Genomic DNA, 18,259 nt, shown 5'->3' on the forward strand with positions numbered 1-18,259 from the left:
TATTCAAGTGCTGGGGGTGAGGTCCAAGTAAATCAGCAGTTTGGCAAGTGCTAAGAGAGAAATATGGAGAGAATAAGATGGAAGCAGAGAGGAGGGGCATTTACCTCTGACTGAAGGTTGGTAAAGTCAGCCCAGGGAAGGTGACACTTTTGCCAGATTTTGAAATACATACAGTACTAGATAAATGGCATTCTGCCGGATTTTGAAATACATACAGGACTAGATAAATGGCATTCCAAGTGGAGCGGTGAGGATGAGTGAAGTCACAGTGGTGTAACACAGTCTTTAATTATGGCCAATGCAGTAGCATGGCGGGAAGGGGACTTTGAGGGTTGGGTCAGGACCGCTTATGGCAGGTTTTGATGTGGGATCTGACATTTATCACTAAAGCACGACAGGGTTATTGAGTCTTAAGCAGGGGAGTGGCAAGAGCAGATTTTCACTCTAGAAAAATTGTTTGGCAACAGTGTGGACCAGAGGTTGGACGTGGGTAGTTAAAGGCAAAGGCATCAGGTAGAAGATTGTTAACATCATCCAGTTGAGAGGTGATAAGGTGGTTACAGTGAGTATTGACCACAGAGGATGGATTAAAGAGGTACAGCCCTCAAAAACTGGAAAGAGCGTGTAGTCTTCCCAGATTTCTGGTTTGAGGGACTAGAGTTTGGTAGCTAGAGTTTTCCCTTAATGCTGATAATATTAGAGTAGAATCAAGTTTGTGAAGAAAGATGAAATTTTCAGTTTGGCACATACTGAGTTTAACATACTGGTGGTGCAGACAAGTGGCGATACAGTCGTGACTTCGGTCTGGAATTCAGAGAGATCTGGGCTAAAAAAAAATAGGTGTAAATGTCATAAGTGTATGAGTGGCATTGAGCTATGGATTTAATGGAAGTTACTATAGAGAATAGATGGCCAGGAATAGCTTTCATTTAAAGAGCCAGAGACGATGCCTGGGAACCGCTAAGACAGACTCCAGGAGGAAGTACCGACATAGAAGCCGATGGAGGAGAGAATTTCAAGAAGAGAATGAGATTTCAAGAAGCAAGGACAGAGTCTAAATAGAGGCAGGAAAGTGAGGTTCGGTAGCCTGTGGGTGGAAGAGCTGAAGGTTCGGCAGCCTGTGGGTGGAAGAGCTGAAGCTGCACTGAAGAAAGTTCAGGGGTAAATGGGAGCAAAATGTAGAGGCAGTAGAGCCACTCCCTCAAGGACCTCGACTCTGAAAAGAAGGACATAAAAAGACAAAAGCTAATGAGAAACATGGGGCCACTGGAGTGTTTTGTTTTTTTTAATTGGAGCGATATCTGTGTCTTTATTTCCTGAAGCAGAGGGAAAAAGAATGGGAGGAGAAGAGAGAAAGGACACAAAAAGCATGACTGACTCAGCTAGTTCCATGAGCACGTGGAAGGGAGTGGGATCCAAAGTCCTGGACTAGCCTTGGATGGGGGAGGGATGCCTTTTTCCTTGAGACAGGAGAGAAATAAAGAAGAGGTACAGATGAAAACATATTTATAAACAGGTAAGGCGGTTCTCACTAATGTCTTGACATTCTCACTGAAGTGTAGGAAGCAAGTGATCTTTTGAAAGCGAGGTGGTGATGGTGGTGGCGGTGATGGCGGTGGCGGTGATGGCGGTGGTGGTGATGGTGGTGGTGATGGCGGTGGTGGTGATGGCGGTGGTGGTGGTGGTGGTGGTGGTGATGATGGTGGTGGTGGTGATGGTGGTGGTGATGGTGGTGGTGGTGATGGTGACGCTGATGGTAGTACGGGGAGTTTTGAAGAAAGATGAAAATAGGTTTAGAAGGATTATCAAGTGGCATGGACAACCTTAGACCAAGAATTTGTTGACATGGATATGCTCGTTTGGGTGATTGTTTTCCCTGTGTCAGTACTCAGCAGGAGTGTTTTATTTCCCCTTCTAATAACATTGAAACACAATGTAGAAGTACAGACAGACACCTAGTGACAGATCGATCAAGAATAGGGGCTTTTCAGGGCAAACATTATGGAAGAAAGAAGACACGAGGGCCAAAAGCAATGGGAAAAGAGAGTGATGTAAAGTAACCCACTGTTCATCTGGTTGGCCTGAGGACAAATGGCGTGGTCAGGGGCCGGGATTCTCAGTGCGACTGAGAGCTTGGTGTGGTTAGGGTCTCCACGGGCCCCCAAATCACACCCCTCTCTTCCTCCTCTGACTAACCAAATGTAGGAACAAAGCAGATGGAAATCAACATACCAGCTTTATAAATGTCAGCAGGAGTGAAGGACACAGCTTGGATACGTGGTCACAATCTGATTTCCTAATACTCCAAATTGAATTCATCCACTTAAAACATCTCCTTCGGGGCAGAGACTGCTAAGTAAGCTCACTGCGTGAGGAAGCAGTGGATGCGTGAGTCCCCAGGACGGCCACTTGCAGAGTGAAAAGAGAAGGGGCTGGATCTTTCTGGACTTGGGAAGGAGTAAGAGATGGAGTGAGAGAAGCTGGAATTGTTACTCTTTTGTAATTCACCCCATGGAAACTTGAGAACAAGGGAGTAGTTCACCCTAAGAGCCATTGGGCACAAAAGAATCAACCAGAAGAATATGGGAAGTGATTAGATGATAGGATATCAGGGCTTTAGATTTCTAAGATGGAGTAGTTCCGGGTACCGATAAGGACCGGGACGTGGCCATGGAAATCGGTGGCTGTGGTAGGTTAGAAGTGACATCAAGGGCTGAGAGGCTAGGGTGTTGTTTTCATCATCCCTGGGGACACTGATGGGACCCAGGATGGCACTGGACTCGGTGCCAGGAAGAAGACAAACCTAGAGTTGAGAATGATGGCCTTTGAAGCAGGAATGAGAGGCCTTGGCCTGGATTTCGAGGCTGGACTAAATCAGTCTGGTCTCTGAGTGGAATATGATAACAGAAGTGAAGAAGGTATGTGATACAACTGGATTTCATGTTTGTGTCACCATCTCTAAGTCAAAGTACCGGTTGACTCTATGCTTGTGCATACTGAGGTTTTCCTGGACAAGTATAAGCAGTGGTTGGTTCCTGGTCCACGTTGATCTCCTCTCTGCTCTGTGTTAGGAGAGCAGTGGAGGCCGCAGTCACTGGGTTCCTATAGGCCTTCAATAGGAAAAGAAAGCTTGAGGACTCCACACTCCAAATTAGAGATAATTTCATCCCATGAGAGGAGATTACTAGTTAGCTTTCAAGCAGATATGGGTGGAATACTATCCTTTGTAGAGAGAAACCCCAAGAGTTTGGAATCGTGTTGCATGATAAAGGTTTTTGTCTCTTCACATTGAAAGGAGTGGCCTCAGACTCATCAAGCCTCTCTCTCATACACGGGACCCATAGAGCGACCTCCCAGTGGCGCAGAAGAGACCCCTCCACGGCCCTCTTTGTACAGGAGGATATTACGGAGGCTCGCATCCTACTGGGTACAGTCGCAAGATGGTGAGCAGCGTGGGGACTGACGACTGGAAAGCCCTGGTCAGCTCAGGCCTGCCTGAAGCGGACCCCACCTCAGGGTTCGACTCTTCTAGAGCGGGGGAAGCCTTTCCAGCATCACTGAACTCAGCCCTCTGTGTGCACAGTGCAGGCCCCAAACGGCAGCAGCAGTGTCCCATGAATGGGAACAGCCTGTTGTGACTCCCAGTGACTCCCTTTCTGTCACCAACCTTTATGTTATTGTGGCTACTTTTATAGGGATGTCTCAGGCATAGAGATTCCATTTTGAGCCTGGCCCTTTAACCTGTGTATCAAAAGTATGAGATAAAGAAAACTAAGTGGGGTGGGGGGAGTTGGTCAGCAGGTGGGCTTGGGAGGCCATCTGAGCCACTAGTAGCTGGCCGGGGTGGTGGTGCTGAGATGTTCATGGGAGACATTGACCTGTATCGAATGCATTCACACAGCCCCCCAAGAGGTGAGCCCAGAGGTCTGGAAAGAAGTGCAGCTGTCCACCCTTGAACTGTCCATCACGACCCGGAACAGTCAGCTTGACCTGGCAGTAAGTGTGCTTTTTTTTTTTTTTTTAAAGTAGAAAAGCATTTGGGAAAAAGTGACAAAGGCTACATGCTCTTCCACTAACTTGGTATTTTTATTTTTACCCTGTGGGGATAGAGAGTGGAAGGGTCAGGAACAGGAGGATGTGGGGTGCCTTTGAGGAATAATAGCAATGAGAAGAAGCAGTGAGTGAAGTGCCTAAAAGCTTAAGGGGCTCTGATCAAGTATCTGTTGCCAAGGCTTCTGCCTGAGAGAACTGAGGGCAAAAGGCCTTTAGAAGTGGAGTTAGCCTAATTCCATTTGTCACAGAAATAAAAATTTGTGGAACTTTTACTTGAGTAAATATCCATTATTTTTGTGACTATATTAAATATGTAGATTTAGGTCTCCAGGAGAGAAAACTATATGTACGTCTACATTTATATAGATGTATATATGTATACACACAAACATCTCTGTTTTACATATTGAGTCCAATCTATTGACATGCACTGACCAGTATGGTAGCCACTAGTCACATGTAGCTGCTTAAATTTAAATTAATACAAATAAAATTGAAAACTTGGGCCTCCCTGGTGGCGCAGTGGTTGAGAGTCCGCCTGCCGATGCAGGGGATACGGGTTCGTGCCCCGGTCTGGGGGGATCCCATATGCCGCGGAGCGGCTGGGCCCGTGGGCCATGGCCGCTGGGCCTGCGCGTCCGGAGCCTGTGCTCCGCAACGGGAGAGGCCACAACAGTGAGAGGCCCACATACCGCAAAAAAAAAAAAAAAAAAAAAAAAAATTGAAAACTTATTACTTGTGCCACATGAGAAGTGCTCAATAGCCATATGTGGCTAGTAGCTACCATATTAAAAAGCGCAAATATAAAATATTTCCATAGTGCAAAAAGCTCTCCTGGATAGTGCTGATATAGATAATACGCTAAAATTTTTTTGAAATAAAGCAGAGGTTAGCAAATTGGTCTGCCACCTGTTTTACTATAGCCTGCAAGCTGAGAATTGATTTTACATTTTTAAATGGTTGGAATAAAGTCAAAAGAAGGATTATATTTTGTGATAAGTAAAAGTATACCAAATTCAAGTTTCAACATCCACAAGTAAAGCTTTATTGGAACATAGCCATATTCGTCCATATCCATGTTTGTGGCCACTCTTATGTGGCAGTGGCAGAGCTGAGTTGTTACGACAGAGACTGAATGGCCCAAAAGCCTAAAACATTTACTATCTGGCCATTCACAGTAAGGGTTTACTGACCCCTGGTCTAGAGAAAACTTTAGTAGTTTATGTTAATGAGAATGCCAGTAAGAAAGCTATCCTTAACCGTGGACTAGTATTATGTTCAGCTTTTATGTGAATCAAAGTAGTATGTTCACAACTAACCTGGTCAGTCTGAAAACTGGCACATGGAGTTGAACATATGAATGTAGTAAGATGAATGAGGGGGACAAGTGTAGTGAGAAGTTTGATTCCAATATTAATATTCAGAGTATTGGATTGCTTTTTAATTATAAAGGTAATGCATGTCCATTGTATAACATTTGGATCACATAGCTCTTTTCACCTTCTAAACTGATTCTGGTTGGATTAAAAGGTTAAATGTGAGAAAATAAAACTATTAAAAACACTAGAGGGCTTCCCTGGTGGTGCAGTGGTTGAGAGTCCGCCTGCCGATGCAGGGGACACGGGTTCGTGCCCCAGTCCGGGAAGATCCCACATGCCGCGGAGCGGCTGGGCCCGTGAGCCATGGCCACTGAGCCTGTGCGTCCGGAGCCTGTGCTCCGCAACGGGAGAGGCCACAACAGTGAGAGGCCCACGTACTGCATTAAAAACAAAAAAACAAAAAAACAAAACACTAGAGTGAAATCTTAAGTGATTATCAATATAAACTTGGGAGGACAAGGCCTTTTCAAGACTGGCATCTAACCAAAAATCATATTGATGCATTTGTCTACTTCTAATAAAAAAGAAACTATAAACAAAAATTTTAATGACATTCATTTTTAGATTTCCTTTATAATTTATCAACCTTTAAAAAAATTTTTTTAATGACAAATTGGGAAAAATATTAGGATGTGATATACCAGGAGTTAATAGCTTTCCTTTATACTTAACTGTTAGGATAATCAATAAGAAATGGGCAAAGCAGGGGGCATAATTAGAAATTCACAAAGGAAATAAACATGAAAAAAAATCGCTTATATTTACTACATGATAAGCACCGTCCTAAGAATTTTACACAGTGTCAGCTCATGTAATCCTCATAACTACACTATCAGGTAGATATAACTTCTGTCTGAATTTCATAGGTAAAGAAACAGAAAAAGTGCTCAGTATCAAAGAAATACAAATTAAAATATTAAATATTGAACTGCCATAGATTAAAAAGCATGCTAGTGTTTGTTCACTGTTGGTGTGGATAGAGACATGGGCTGTCAGGTTTTCTTGAGGGAAAGAGAAATCGGAACACTTTCTCCAAGGCATTTTGGCAGTATATATTAAGCATCTGAAATGTAAGCATACCCTTGGCCCTATTAAGCATATTTCTAGAAATTTATCCTTCAGAAATAATCAGATGATACATAATGTAGAGAGTCTGAAAATGTTGGTGAAAGTGAATGCATTAAGGTTAAAAAAATACTGTTAAAAAGAGGAATCTTAAAAAGAAAGATAAGATTTCTAATTATACATTTCCTTTATACTCAATCTCTGATGATACGTACTTCCAGTGTTTTGTTCATGTTCTTTAACCTTGTTCTTTGCTCTGATGACTGAATACCAATGAATGGATTGAGTTCAGTGAGTATGTATGTGATTGTGGCTCGAGATTAGCCTCATTCAGAGTGCCAAGAGCTTTTTATCTTTGTGCCAATTATAAAAGTATATGATCCTGTGCTGCTTATCATCAGCAGCAGCACATTCATTTTTTTCTCTCCTCTTTGTAAAAATAAAAGCAAATGCAATAAAATATTCAAAGACAATGAAGCTGCCATGTAATAGCTAAAAATGTTCATTTATCATTAAAAAAAAACGTCCATTCAGAGTCTGAAAGAGGCCTGAGGGGTGTGGAATGCTTGAAAATTAGGACCTCTTGTAGAGCTATGTTCACTGTATTTATAATAGCAAAATATGTGAAACAAACTAATCAGGCCACTGATGAGAAATACATTTTGGTACATGTATTTAAAATGTTCTCTATTTATTGACATGGAAAGATGTTCATTGTATATTGTTAAATGAAAAACCAGGTTAACATGATTTGCAGCAAATGATTCCATATTTATTTAAAAAAGAGGTACTCCCATCTATAATTAAGTTTTGTGAATGATGGAGGTAAGGCTCCAGTTTTATATTCTTTCCATATAGAAAGCCAGTTGTCCAAGCACCATTTATTGAAATGTCCTTCCCCCCCCACACCCCACTGATCTGCAGTAAACCTCTGCCATACGTCAAGTATCTGTATACATGGAGATGTTTCTAGTCTATTCTTTTGCTCTATTTTTCTATATTTGTAGTAATACTATGTTTCTCTTAATTATTATAGTTTTATAGTAAGTCCCTCTATATTTTTCTTCTTAAAGAGTCTCTTGGCTGTTCTTGGCTCTTCGACTTCTATAAATCCTTTAGAATGTTTATTAAGTTCCACATAAAAATCTGTTATAATATTGATCAGCATTACATTGAACCTGTAGATCAATTTGAGGAGAAATGACATTTCTACAATATTGACTCTTCTGTTGTATGCATATGGCGTATCTTCATTTATTTAGGTTTTTAATGTCTTTCAATGAAGTTTTATAGTTTTCTCTATAAGATTTTGTCTTGCTGGGTAGATTCCTAGTTATCTTAATTTTTGATACTGTTGTAAACAGCATCTCTTAAATTGTTATTTTAAACTGATTTAGTTGATGGACATGTAATGATTTTTTATATTGATGCTGCGTCAGCAACCTAACAATCTTATTAAGTTTATGGATTCCTTTAGATTTTCTATAGATTCAGTCATATCAACTGCAAATAGTGCAGTTGATATGATTTTTTCCTTTCAAATACTTAACCTTCTTCTAATCTTTTGTCTTATCGCATAGGCTAGGGCCTCAGTACAGTGCTGAACAGAAGCAGTGATGGCAGGCGTCCCTGTGTCATTCCTGATTGAGAGAAAGGCTTCACTGCTTCATTCTTGAGTTTGATGGGGATACCCTTTATCAAATTAAGGAAGTCCTCTTCCACCCCTATCCTAGTTTGCTCAGAGTTTTTATCATGAGTGGATCTTTAATTTTATCAAGTACCTTTCCAGCCACTACAGAGATAAGGCTTTTTCTCACTGAATCTGTCACTGTAGCACAACACATTGATTTTCGCACGTGCACTCTTAACAAAAGTCAAATCCTTGACTTGCACGTATATCTACTTATCCCCTTCCATGTCTAAGATACATTTCGGTCTTGGCATGTCCCAAACCGAGCTCCTGGTCTGCCCTTCCACCCCCGAAACCTGCCTTCTCCTCCGTCTTCCTGCAGCGCAGTCGGTTGTAATTCCACCCTTTTCATTGTTCAGGCCAAACATCTGGCTCCTCTTTCTCGTCGCATCAAATCTCAGAGGATGTCCTGGCGGCTTCACCTTCTAAATATTGCCAGCGCGTCTCACAGTGTCCGCTGCCGGCTGATCCAAGCCACTATGGTCTTTTAGCCCGATTATCACAATATGTTCCTAAGGGGTCTCCCCGCTCTTTTCCCTTTTCTTCTCCTTTAAACACAGTAGCCAGAGAGATCTTAATTTAAAAAAAGCCAAATCATATTTCTCCGCTTAGAACCTTCCAGTGGCTCCGCACTTCACTCAGCCTAACAGCCAACTTCCTCGTGGGGGTGCACAAGGCCCTACTGCTGCAGTGCCTGAACCTTCTGATTCCATCTCCTCTCGTCCCCTTTTCTCACTCTGCTCCAGCCATACTGGCCTCCTCGCTGTTCTTTCCCACGTCAGGCCTGCTCCCACCTAAGGCCCCTGCCCTGGCAGTGCCCTTCGTGTGGCCTGCGCTTCCCTAGACCAGTGGTTCTCAAAGTGTGGGCCTTGGGTCAGCAGCAGTAGCATCGCTTGGGACCTTGTTAGAAATGAAGATTCTTGGGGCTCACTCGACCTACTGAACCATAAGCTCTGACCTGTGTTTTAACAGGCCCTCCAGGTGATGTTTGCTAGAGTTTGCCCTGGATTTCCGCAATGCCCTCACCTCCTTCAGGTGTCCGCTTAGAGGTTACCTTGTCAGTGAGGCCTACCTGGACCCCTCTTTAAAAACGCCACCAATCGTGCTTGCTTCGGTAGCACGTATACTGAAAGTGCCACCAATACCACCTTTTATCTCATTTTTATAACATACTCTAATAATACTTCTAATATACTCTATAATTTGCCGTCTATGCTAATATACATACACAGTCCACAGTTTACTATTTTTATACGGATAGACTCTAGCATACTTCTAATATACATGAAGTTTCTTATTTTATTATGGTTGTGTTTTGTTTATCCCTTCCACTCTCTCTGGTAGAATGTAAGTTCTTTGTAGGCAGAAATTTTTGTTTTTTTCATTAATTGACACAACCCTAGCACTTAGAAGAGTTCATGGTACATAGGTGACAAGAAGTCGTTTAACACAAGGTGACCCTGGAGCAGAGGTATCCCTCTGTGTTCTGTAACTCCTAGTTGGGATGTCAAGTTGCGCTTTGGTAGTGCCCTTTAATCTTAGGCACAGGTTGTCAGCTCTCAGAGGCCTGGGGGTGATCCTGGGGCTACAGATTTTGAAGCTGTCCAAAAATAAACAAACCTCTATTTGAGGCAGACACAGAAGTGTTGGGATTGAGTTACAGAGGGTCAGGTTTGTACTGCTAGCCACCAACTGGTGGTAAATTGTGGGGAGATGGGGGGAGGGTGGGGAGTGGCACAGGAACCAAGTCTGTTTTTGTAGCCACTTCCTTGTAGCTCAGTTCTTCCAGAACATTCTGTGGTTGGGAATGTAGAGTTTTAAAAACATTGCCATGGCATAAAAGGATTGCTGCTCTTCAGCTCTGGTCACATACCAAGTTTGCATGTAGAGCATTTAAAAAAACAGATACCTGGGGGCTCTCCACATCAAGAAGCTGATCCAGCCAGTGCGGCGTGATGATGACGTACAGTGAGGGTGGAGACTTGCTGGGAGAGAGGGGCTGAAAGCTTGGCCTGCCAGGGAGGGGACCTTAGAGACTATAACAGCTATGATTAGTGAGTGATATAACTTGACAACCCTCCAAACCTGAGTTTTTACCTAGCTTATGTATGTAGTAAAAAAACAAGCAAGCAATAGAGATGAATTTTATGGTATGTAAATACCACTTCAATAAAGGTCTTAATGTAAAAAGAAAAAAAAGGACTGAGGATATATTCAGGATAAAGTCTTTGAAAGTAAAGTCCCCTCCATAATACACAGCTCCAACCGTGACCCTCTAAGGCTAAAGGAGGACAACAGGCTGCATTAGCCAAAATTGAGAGCATTCATTTTAGTTTTCCTAACCTTTTTAGAGCAAAGAAGACTTTATGAACATCTGCATGGAACCCAACACGGTCAGCAAAGGAGACTTCATAACTATAGGGTAAGTGGACGGGGGTTTGTAGGCATTGAGGCTTTAAGTAGTTTGTATTCTCAGACTTCACCAATCTGAGTGCCCATGCACTCCAAGACAGAGATCCAACCGAGGACTTGTCTGGTTTGGGAACCATAGCATCCTTTTTTCATTTGAGTTGGCATGTGTAGTGTACCTCTCCTACTTTGGCCTTCCCCATTCATTTCGGGAAGATCAGAGTATGGGAGGTGTCTTTGTCTTTCGACTGAAATGACAGGATTCAGTGTAGCGTGGTATCATGCCCAAAATTTTGGCTTCAGGGTCAGAACTACTGGGTACACATCTTGATTTTGCCACTCACTGGCCTTATGACTTGGACAAATCCATTACCTTCTCTGAATCCTTTTCCCTGTGTATAGAATGGTGTGATATAATCACCTCTATCAGGATTGTTTTTGAGTCTCATACAAGGGACTGTGTGGGAAAACTCTTTTTCAGTGTGAAGCACTTCACAGCATCAGTTACCATTCATGTCAGCCCACCTTGCCCTCTTCCCAGGGCATTGGTGAAAAGGTATTGAGTACCTTGGACGTTTTCCAGGCTTTTTTCCCTTTTCCACTACAAAATACCCTTCCAAGTCCTGTCTGATTCATTAAGCCCTACCTCTGCCAGAATTTTATTGGTTAGGAACGCTCTCAACCCTCTGCCAGCCTTCAAAGCATCTGAGGAGGCTGTGTGTTACCATGCCAACTGGGAATCTTCTCAGCTTTTTATGAGCTGTCTCAGAGCTCCCTCTGGCGCCCATCTAAGGATTAGACATTTCTGCTGCAGCGGCCGGGTCTCCATGGCTACTTCATTCTCTGCACCAGCACCGGCAGTACAATGTCTTTCACCAGTTTGTGTTATTCTTGCCTTTGGTACCAATTCTTCAGTTGCTGAATAGCTGCTTCTGCAGCCTTTGATTTACTTAACTGTAGTAAAAGGAAGAAGGGAAAAGTCTTTCTTCTCCTAGGAAGGGTCCAGAAGCCACACAGTGTCTTAATTGAACGTCTGGCCAGTGGGACCAGCTGTATTTGAATCTCCTTCATAACACTGACCTCCAAAAATAGGAAGAAAAACCGGTGACACTGCTTAAATCAGACGAAGTCATTATGTTCTGCATTGTTGCTGTCATCTTCAGCAGCAGAAGTAACATGGTTTCCTTTTGGTCTCTACAGGAAGTGAAATCAAGTAATGTCTGTTTCCTCTGGGTATCTGATAAGAACATTGTAAAGCTGCTTTAGAAAGTGGATGAAGTTTCATAGATGAAAGAATGGACTAATTTTCTGAGATTAGCTTTTACCCCTTTTCCACTGACCCTGACTGACTGGCTGAAGGGTATATACACGAGGGGGGGAGTGTGTGTGTGTGTGCGTGCGCGTGTGCACACGCGTGCGTGGACAGGCTGATAATTTTACCCTAAAGCCATGTAGTCAAAGTAAAGATGCACTATGCTAAGTAGACTGTTTATATCAATATGGAGAATCATTCAAGAACTACTAAGATTGGTTGTTCATATAAATAACTAGTTTAAATTAGAATAAAAAATTTTCTCCTTTAAGTAATAGACTCACAAGAAGTACCAAATATCAAAAGTTTAGTATTTTTCTAAAGAATTTCTTCATTTCATTCCTATTTTTAAATTTGAGATTTTTAAATAGCCCAAGAATTAGGTATACATGGAACTATTTAAAAATAAAAAACAATTCAGAGGAAAAAACAGTCTTAACTTCAAGCACAGTTCTCTGCAATAAATAAACCTCAATCTAGAACGTATCTCAACATTAAGCAACAATCACTGGGGGAAAAATTATTCACAGAACCCCATGGTTCAAGAGATTATGAGTTCATCTATTTCATCTCATCAAAAGACAGGCAGAACTTGCTATGTTCTTGCAGTCGAATGCAGTTGCCAGCACTGGTTTCCAAGCTTGCTTTTTCCTGTACCAACAGAAGTAAAAAGGTGAGAGACCCCAAGGTGCGTGCTGACGGCACCGAGTGTCTTCAGGCCAGCCGCTGCACTTTGCTTCTTCCTGAGGTGAGCGGGGGTGAGCTGTCCCAGAGCTTGTGGTTCTTTCCTGGTCTGTCTTCCTTCCTGTTTTCTTCCCCCTCCTTCCTATTAACAGACCCTTTTTTAGGTACCTTGTACGTGCTGAGCACTGTGCCAGGCTCTGGGTTACATTAAGGGAGACCTGAAAAGATGACAGAAGCCCCTTCTGAGTCACGGGTTTAGAGTTGGGCTCCTGAAGACTTCAGGTGTTGTCAAGCCAAAGTTCTGTATAGTGATCCTTAGGTCTCCTGAGCTTTTATTTTTCTGAATGTAAATTATGCAGATAGCTACTATACCCACAAAGTTCTCCAGTTAGCAAATGTTAATAGTGGATTATGGCTTCACTTTTTAAAAAAAATTTATTTATTTTTGGCTGCGTTGGGTCTTCGTTGCTGCACAAGGGCTTTCTCTAATTGCAGCGAGCGGGGGCTCCTCTTCGTTGTGGTGCACGGGCTTCTCACTGCAGTGGCTTCTCTTGTTGCGGAGCATGGGCTCTAGGCGCAGGGGCTTCAGTAGTTGTGGCACGTGGGCTCAGTAGTTGTGGCTCATGGGTTCTAGAGCGCAGGCTCAGTAGCTGTGGCACACGGTCTTAGTTGCTCCGTGGCATGTGGCATCTTCCCGGACCAGGGCTTGAACCCCTGTCCCCTGCATTGGCAGGAAGATTCTTAACCACTGCGCCACCACGAAGTCCTAGCTTCACATTTTTTAAAAAGGATCTGGAAGCAGTTTTCAGGATGGCAGTAAATTTTTCTGTACTGGGAAATGCCAAGCTTAGTAGAATAAGCTATAAGTGGGAAAAAACTTACTACAGGTGGCCTCTGAAGACTTGTGGCTATTAAACTAAGGTGTTCAAAAAGGTAAGTGTCCCCACAGTGGCTGGCACCATAGTTTCAACACAGCAAATGTTGAATTAAATGCATGAGTTACAGAAGGGTTTTATAGAATCTGTAATATTAATGATGCTACACCTTAGGTATAAAGCTAAGCGAGTCCTAAAGAACCATGAGAATCATCAAGTGGCCGTAATGGCTTTCCTCAGAGAATTGGCTGTTTCTCGCTTTTCATTTGAGAAAGATTAGGGCTGAGAAGGACATACATGTTATGTTCTATGAATTCCTTAAAGATGTGTCAGGACCCTGTCTTACAGTAAAGCACCTGAAAATGATAACCTTGTTTCACAAATCCCAAAATACTCTGGGAGGAGAGAGAGGCCACTGAAACCTTTTTCATGGTGGTAGAATAGGGCCATTTCCGGAACCAGCCCCGCATCTGACACAGGCACCGAAATACTCTTTTCAAAGAACATTAGACCAGGTCCTCAGAGAGGAGGCTCTTTTCCCTAACAACCTGCTCCGGTGCTGCAGTGATGATGAATTCCAGCCAGCGTGGGCATGAGCTGTTGTGAATATTCTCTTCTCCACAGGGAACAGGGGGCTCCTTCAGCATTGACAGCGAGGAATACGAGGCGATGCCCGTGGAGGTGAAACTGCTCCCCAGGAAACTACAGTTCTTCTGTGACCCTCGGAAGAGGGAGCAGCTGCTGCAAAGCACGGCCCAGTGAGCGGGCTGCAAGTGGGCGCCCAAGACTGCACTTTAGGCTACCCTGGGACCAAAAAGGAACCAAGGCCTCCCCGTGCCTGCAGCGCTGTCAGAGGACCCCAAGGGCCTGTTCATGGCAAGTACCCTCCACCCTCCTCTCTAGTGCTTCCCAGCAGCGCGTGCTTTGACTCTGCTGTGGCAGTCCATCCCTTCTAAATACTGCTTTCCCTCAGGCTAGTTCCAGGAAATGCCCACCCTCAATGGATGGGGATGGGCTAGACCTTGTTAGCTCCCCTGAGTGGGAAGCAGGATCCTGGGCTGAGTGGCTCTTCCTCTCCTGCTGGGCTCTGTGGCTGCCCTGGGAAGTCTAGGGAAGCGCCTGCCTTCCGCTGCCTCGTCCCGTTCCCCAGGCTCCTCCATGGGTGCTGCTACTTTGTGAGCTCCAATTCGTAGCGTCTTTCAGTTGTCTCCTTAATCCAAAACATACCTGAGGTGTTTCCCTCTTCAGCCATGGCTGAAATACTGGAAAACACTAGTTTTTTCCCCTGAAGTAGTGCTTCTTAAATGTTGGTTTGCATGAGAACCACCTGGGGTGCATGTTGAAAACTGACTGACTTGGGGCCCAACCCAAATCTAGTAACTCAGTCTGGGGCTGGAGCCCAGGAATCTGCATTTTTAAAAAGGTGTCCACCTTCCCCAGGTGGTTCTACTACAAGAGGTGTCCCCCAAACTGAACAGGACACAATCTTGTAAAGCAGCAGTCCACACACTATTCTGCTTACGTACTTCCTAAAAGTATGTTGAAAAATCATGTATCCCCTCAGTTTTAAGTTGACAGCTAAAATTTTTCATGGAAGTTAGTTGCCAAAGTATGGACTTTCTGGTGTCATGTAAATATTGATATTTTAAAATAAAACTGTTACATCACCGTCTTCAACATACTCAGTGTAACTGAAATACATAACAATTTAACAGTCATCCTCCATTTACAAAAATAAGTTTTTTGTCATTGAAAATGTCGATTATCCTTGTATGTGTATCTCCAAACCACTTTCAGCAAATGGTATCATGATGTTTTTATGCTTGAAATTTTCTTTCCATTGGACCTATCTTCTTGCCACCAAAAAATGTAAGTGGAAGTAACTTTTTTTTAGTTCTTCAAGTGTTAACTCAGTACATAATAAATGTTATAAATTATTGAAATACAATTGATATTATAAATTTTTGATAATTAAAAATCAACATTTTATTAGAATGCTCTTTATCCTAGAGTTCATTTATCAAAAAGCAGTTCTTCTGTGTTGTTTATTTACGTTTTTTATTAATTTTTATTTTGTATTGGAGTAACAATGTTGTTAGTTTCAGGTGTACAGCGAAGTGATCCAGTTATACATATACATGTATCTAGTCTGTTTCAGATTCTTTTCCCATTAGTTTATTACAGAGTACTGAGCAGAGCTTCCTGTGCTATACAAGCAGGTCCTTGTTGGTTATCTATTTTAAATATAGCAGTGCGTACATGTCAATCCCAAACTCCCCATCTTTCCCCCTAGTAACCGTAAGTTCCTTCTCTAAGTTTGTCTGTTTTGTAAATAAGTTCATTTGTATCTTTTTTTTTAGATTCTGCATATAAGTGCTATCACATGATATGTCTTTCTCTGTCTGACTTATATCACTTAGTATGATAATCTCCAGGTCCACCCATGTTTCTGCAAATGGCCTCATTTCATTCATTCCATTGTACATATGTACCACATCTTCTTTATCCATTCCTCTGTCAATGGACATTTAGGTTGCTTTCGTGTCTTGGCTACCGTAAACAGCACTGCAGTGAACACTGGGGTGCATGTATCCTTTCAAACCATGTTTTTCTCCAGATATATGCCCAGGAGTGGGATTGCTGGATCATGTGGTACTTCTATTTTTAGTTTCTTAAGGAACCTCCATACTGTTCTCCATAGTGGCTGTACCAATTTACATTCCCACCAACAGTGCAAGAGGGTTCCCTTTTCTCCACACCCTCTCCAGCATTTATTGTTTATAGATTTTTTAATGATGGCCATTCTGACTGGTGTGAAGTGATACCTCATTGTAGTTTTTGATTTGCATTTCTCTAATCATCAGTGATGTTAAGCATCTTTTCATGTGTCTGTATGTCTTCTTTGGAGAAATGTCTATTTAGGTCCTCTGCCCATTTTTTGATTGGGTTGTTTTTTTTGATATTGAGTCACATGAGCTGTTTGGAGATTAATCCCTTATCAGTCACATTGTTTGCAGATATTTTCTCCCATTCTGTGGGTTGTCTTTTCATTTTGTGTATGTCTCTCCTTTCTCTTTTGTTCTCTTGTGATTTCATGACTTTTAGTGTTGTTTGGATTCCTTTTTCCTTTCTGTGTGTGTTATCTATTGTAGATTTTTGGTTTGCAGTTACCATGAGCTTTTGATAAAACAATCATGTTTATATATAGACTGCTATAAATTGCTGGTCTTTTAATTTCAAATGTATTTCCAATATCCTGCATTTGTGCTGTCTTCTTACAGTTGCTGGGTATGTTTGCCTTTACTGGTGAGCTTTTCCATTCATAATTTTGTTTCTAGTTGTGGCCTTTTCTTTTCTGCCTAGGAGTTCCTTTAGCATTTGTTGCAAAGCTGATTTGGTGGTGCTGAATTCTCTCAGCCTTTGCTTGTCTGTAAAGCTTTTGATTTCTCCATCAAATCTGAATGAGAGCCTTGTGGGGTAGAGTGTTCTTGGTTGTAGGTTCTTCCCTTTCATCACTTTAAATACATCGTGCCACTCCCTTCTGGCCTACAGAGTTTCTGCTGAGAAACCAGCTGATAACCTTTTGGGAATTCCCTTGTACATTTTACGTTGCTTTTTCCTTGTTGCTTTTAATATTTTTTCTTTGTCTTCAATTTTTGCCAATTTGCTACGTGTCTCAGCATGTTCCTCCTTGGGTTTATCCTGCCTGGGACTCTGTGCTTCCTGGACTTGGGTGACTGTTTCCTTTCCCATACTAGGGAAGTTTTCAGCTATTATCTCTTCAAATATTTTCTCAGGTTCTCTCTCTCTCTGCTCCTTCTGGGATCCTTATAATGTGAACATTGGTGTGTTTATTAACGTTGTCCCAGAGGTCTCCTGGATTTTCCTCTTTTCATACTTTTCTCTTTGTTTTGTTCCATGGCAGTGATTTCCACCATTCTGTCTTCCAGTTCACTTATTTGTTCTTCTGCCTCATTTATTCTATTGATTCCTTCTAGTGTATTTTTCATTTCAGTTATTGTATTCATCTCTATTTGTTCTTTTAATCTTTTAGTTCTTTGTTAAACATTTCTTGTACCTTCTTGATCTGTGCCTCCATTCTTTTCTGAGATCTTTACTATCATTACTCTGAATTCTTCAGGTGGATTGCCTATCTCTTAGTTGTTTTTCTGGGGTTTTATCTTGTTCCTTCATCTGGGACATAGTCCTCTGCCATCTCATTTTACCTAACTTTGTGATTGCGGTTTCCATTCTGCAGGCTGCAGACTTGTAGTTCTTGCTTGTGCGGTCTGCCCCCTGGTGGCTGAGGCTGTGTGAGAGGCTTGTGCAGGCTTCCTGGTGGAAGGGACTGGTGCCTGCCCACTCGTGGGTGGAGCTGGGTCTTGTCCCTCTGGTGGGCAAGCCTGTGTCAGGGGTTGTGTTTATCGGGCAGCTGTGTTCTCAGCAGGACTTTAGTAGCCTACCTGCTGATGGGTGGGGCTGCGTTCCCACCCTGTTGGTTGTTTGGCCTGAGGTATCCTAGCACTGGCTGTTGGGTGGGGCGAGGTCTTGTTGAGAAAATGATGGCCTCCAAGAGGGCTCATGCCAATGAATACTCTCCAGAACTACTGCCGCCAGTGTCCTTGTCCCCACAGTGAGCCACAGCTGCCTCCCGCCTCTGCAGGAGACCCTCCAATACTAGCAGGTAAGTTACAAGGTCTCCGCTTTTTCCCTGGTGCACGTGAGACCCTGTGTGTGCCCTTCCAAGAGTGGAGTTTCTGTTTCCTCCAGTCCTGTGGAATTCCTGCAATCA

At 42.8% G+C, this 18,259-nt stretch overlaps 1 protein-coding gene across 4 annotated transcripts in view; it reads left to right on the forward strand.

Moving 5' to 3' along the window:
- AGK (acylglycerol kinase) overlaps positions 1 to 15,400 on the forward strand; it is an 86,791-nt gene extending 71,391 nt beyond the window's left edge. For all 4 annotated transcript variants that reach the window (XM_081244788.1, XM_081244791.1, XM_081244789.1 and 1 more), the window contains 5 exons: positions 3,296 to 3,443; positions 3,902 to 3,996; positions 10,539 to 10,609; positions 12,572 to 12,656; positions 14,092 to 15,400. In XM_081244788.1, coding sequence (XP_081100914.1) covers positions 3,296 to 3,443; positions 3,902 to 3,996; positions 10,539 to 10,609; positions 12,572 to 12,656; positions 14,092 to 14,229 — 537 coding nt within the window. In that variant the 3' untranslated portion in view covers positions 14,230 to 15,400. The remainder of the gene's footprint in view (positions 1 to 3,295; positions 3,444 to 3,901; positions 3,997 to 10,538; positions 10,610 to 12,571; positions 12,657 to 14,091) is intronic.
- The last annotated feature ends 2,859 nt before the right edge of the window (positions 15,401 to 18,259 follow it).

The sequence above is a fragment of the Mesoplodon bidens genome (genome assembly GCF_964165515.1).
Source record: "Mesoplodon bidens genome assembly, chromosome: 9".
In the NCBI taxonomy this organism is placed as follows: domain Eukaryota; kingdom Metazoa; phylum Chordata; class Mammalia; order Artiodactyla; family Ziphiidae; genus Mesoplodon; species Mesoplodon bidens.